Source organism: Scomber japonicus, chromosome 12 (genome assembly GCF_027409825.1).
Source record: "Scomber japonicus isolate fScoJap1 chromosome 12, fScoJap1.pri, whole genome shotgun sequence".
Classification (NCBI taxonomy): Eukaryota; Metazoa; Chordata; class Actinopteri; order Scombriformes; family Scombridae; genus Scomber; species Scomber japonicus.
The window spans coordinates 22,350,383-22,353,918 of NC_070589.1; the positions used below are offsets into that span (position 1 = coordinate 22,350,383).

At 42.4% G+C, this 3,536-nt stretch overlaps 1 protein-coding gene across 1 annotated transcript; it reads left to right on the forward strand.

The window, feature by feature from the left end:
• clul1 (clusterin-like 1 (retinal)) lies at positions 1-2,991 on the forward strand. Its single transcript, XM_053330748.1, has 7 exons — positions 1-97; positions 366-514; positions 596-766; positions 1,095-1,533; positions 1,832-1,951; positions 2,034-2,248; positions 2,790-2,991. Exons 1-7 carry the CDS (start codon positions 1-3, stop codon positions 2,967-2,969), a joined length of 1,371 nt encoding a protein of 456 aa, XP_053186723.1. The 3' UTR covers positions 2,970-2,991.
• The last annotated feature ends 545 nt before the right edge of the window (positions 2,992-3,536 follow it).

Below are 3,536 nucleotides of genomic sequence, written 5' to 3' on the forward strand. Positions count from 1 at the left end.
ATGAAGCTCCTGCTCAGTTTGGCTGTGTTGGTGGTGACTTTGGGTGTCCTCAATTCTACCCCTGACGCCGAACCCATCTCAGAGGACACCTTAACACGTAAGTTTACAGAGCTTAACTTTTTCCAAAGCAATCTATATCAGTGCTAGGGAAGAATCTGACTCAGTTCTTCTCCCTTATATCTCTCTCTTTACAATGAGTTTTATAAAATAGTTTACAGATACATTATTAGTGTTGATCTTTGTAATCCACTACTTTTTGTTGAAAGTGTGTTAAATGTTTGAGTTCCCTGCTTTGACTGTTGTTCTTAAGTTGTAATACAAGTGTATATAAATATCTCACCCAAGTGTCTGTCTCTCTCTCACAGAGTTGTCTCTGGATGGCGAGAAACTGGTGGACGAGGAGGTGAGGAGAGCTCTGTATGGGGTGAAACAGATGAAGGAGGTGATGTGGAGGAATGAGCAAAAGCATGAGCACCTCATGAAGTCCCTCCAGCATAGCAATGAAAAGAGAAAGGTGAATTTAACATCAACTTTTCTTTAAAAATAAATAAAGGTAGGATGAAAATATATTAAATGTGTGCCTCACTGCCACCAGGGGGCAGCCCAACTAGCTAAAGATGTGACAGAGAAGCTGGAGGAGGCAGAGGAGCAGTGTAAAGACTCCCTGCAGTCTGAGTGGGAGGAGTGCAGACCCTGTCTGGAGGATGCTTGTAAAACCTTCTACACCTCCACCTGCCGCAGGGGCTTTGCCACTTTCCGTGCCAAGGTATGAAAACTTCAAACTTTTCTAACAACATTGCCAAAAATAACAGAGCAGTGTGTTTGCCAGCTGAAACTTTACTTTTCTTGGAATTAAATCTCTTGCCTTGGCTGCTGCTTTAAGTTTTCATTAAAGCCAAAAACCAAATCAATGTTTCATGTTTTTGAATAAGAAATGTGTTAATCTTTAAAATCACCTGTACACATATGAATAAACATAATTGCACTACTCCCGATAAAAAACTCCAGAAAGTTCCACATTATTTCTGTTTGTTTTCTGCAGTGATGTATTGTCAAACAACAGACAATTACTTATATTATTTTAAACACTGTAGGTGGAGAACTTCTTCCACAGGGTGTCCACACGCTTTGGCCCCCGTGAACCTCGCACTGATGCAGGGGACATCTTGGTGAACCAGGGCTCCGACAACCCTGACACCGAGGTTGTCCGCATTGAGGACTCCTTCAACCGCCTGATCAGCAGGGTGGGCACACTCGTGAACCGCAGCATTGCCCTAGTGTCCAGGATGAGTGACAGGCTTGACAAGGTGCTCCAAAAGGCCTTCCTGAACGACACTGATGTCCTGATGGAAGAAATCAGCTCTGATCCTTTTTACCCAGCCCGCGACTCAGGTTTCCTGCAGGGTGTGGGCGTGGAAGAGGTGATGGACTCCTTCTTTGACTTTGGCAAGAGCGTGGTGGAGGAGTTTGGAGCTGTGGTGACCCAGGTGTTCGATGACCTCAATGAGGCAGTGGAGGAGGAGAAGAAGAAAGGTCAGTAGGGGGACTCATCACCAACTTAGACTTTTAAAAAAAAGTCATAAAAAAACACAGCTATTGATTTCTTTCGCTAGTCAGCAGAGAGTCAGCAGTTGCCAGGATTGGTAGGAAAATATGCAGATTCTTTGGCCTCAGTCGTACTTAGTGGAGAACAGCTGGGTTAGAGCAACTGCAATCTTTAAAACAGTTAAAAGCTAAAAGATACTGCACCAAAACATAGTTGAAAGTTGTAACTTTCCTATTTGACCAGTATTACAGATATATTTGTTTGCCATCTTTCTGTTTGGCGCAGAGAGAAGTTTCCCCCGTTTTCTGCAGAACAGGAAGCTGTGCAGAGACCTTCGCAAACAGACCTCAGAGTGCTGGCAGCTACAGAACCGGTGTGAGGCCTGTCAGGGAGCCCTGCTCACAGGTGAAGCCCCACCACCCTCATAGCATGTATTTCACTGATATTTGTACATATCTAACGTGACCACTCTTCTCCCCAACTCCAGAGTGCCCCAGTGTGCGTGAGCTGCATATGGAGCTGGATGAGGTTTCCCAGCTGCTGGATGTGTCCAAAGAGCAGTATGATGAGATCTTGTCTATTGTCCAACGCCACACTGATGAAACCATCAACTGGCTCAGCAATATGGCTACTGAGTTCAGCTGGGTGACTCAGACTGGGAGCAACAGCAGCACACCTGAAAACATCTTCCGTATCACCATGGTGAGCAGGAGCCGGGGTGAAGTCTGTATGCGACATCAGGAAGAAATTATTTACATGAGATATCTATTGATTAATCAACAAATTCAGCTTGAGTACTGTTACATTCTAGGATCAATATTAATCCTACAGTAGGGTTTGAATCCAGCCTTCTCAAAAAACAGTATCAGCTGCGAGTGGCCACAATCAGCCTTCCCATTTCATTAAAGAACTGCAGTAGAAGAGCTTCTTGAGCGGCAAATAAATCAATTTATCAAATATAGAGAAAGAAGACACAGTGGGGAAAAAACTAGTAGCAATGACCAATCAGAAGAAGAGGGGTAAAAGGCAAAAGGTTTTTCATATGAGCAAATTAGCCACTCGGGTGTATACACAGCCTGTATATATACCTGAATTTACACATACATGATGAATGTGTGTGTGTGTGCAAAGCGTCATGCTTTGCACACACACACACACACACACAACAATTCTTTGTACTGGTGGGGAAAAAAGAAGCAGCCACAGTGTGGTTAGTAAAAAAATAATTTCTACTCTCCACCAGGTGGCGCCAAAGAGCCATGAAGAGAATCTATCTGCCACTGAGACTAAGGTGCAGGTAAACATCCTCAACTCTCCTGCACTTATCCTCTCTGTTCCTGGGGAACTGGAGCTCCAGGACCCAGCCTTCATCCAGTATGTGGCCCAGGAAGCTCTGGACAAATACAAAGAGATGACCAGGTGAAAAGCTTTTATTTGTTTTATCAGTGACAAGTGTCATCCATCATCTCTTCCCTATTTCTTGTCCTTTTTGATTTTCTAGTAAGGAAAAAAGGATTTACATTTACCTGAATCTTATTTGATGATTTGTTCTAATATTTACTGTTCTATAACTTAACATTCTGTCATGCTTTCTCTGTTTCTTGACAGATATGAGGAGGATGAGTAAAACCATACCTTTTCCTTTTCGGAGCTTCAAACAGTTTTATTTGGGATCAGAACTAGATTGTGTTCCTGTGTAGCAGCAGAAATGTATACTGCTGATTCATGTTGAAATGTAAATACCCTATGATTGAACAATGTCAATTAGTGCCATTTATTAAATGTATAAATCACTTAAAATTCTTACCTGTTATCAAATTGTGTAAATAAATAAAAACACATAAAATACTAGTGTGACTCAGGTAAAATATGTGGGGGGGGGGGGTTCTTTATATTTCACCTTGCTTTTTTTTGCCAGTTGTCCAATGTTTGTACCACATCTTCAGTCTGAATCAGACCAAGAATGATTGTCGACAGTTGAATTAAACTT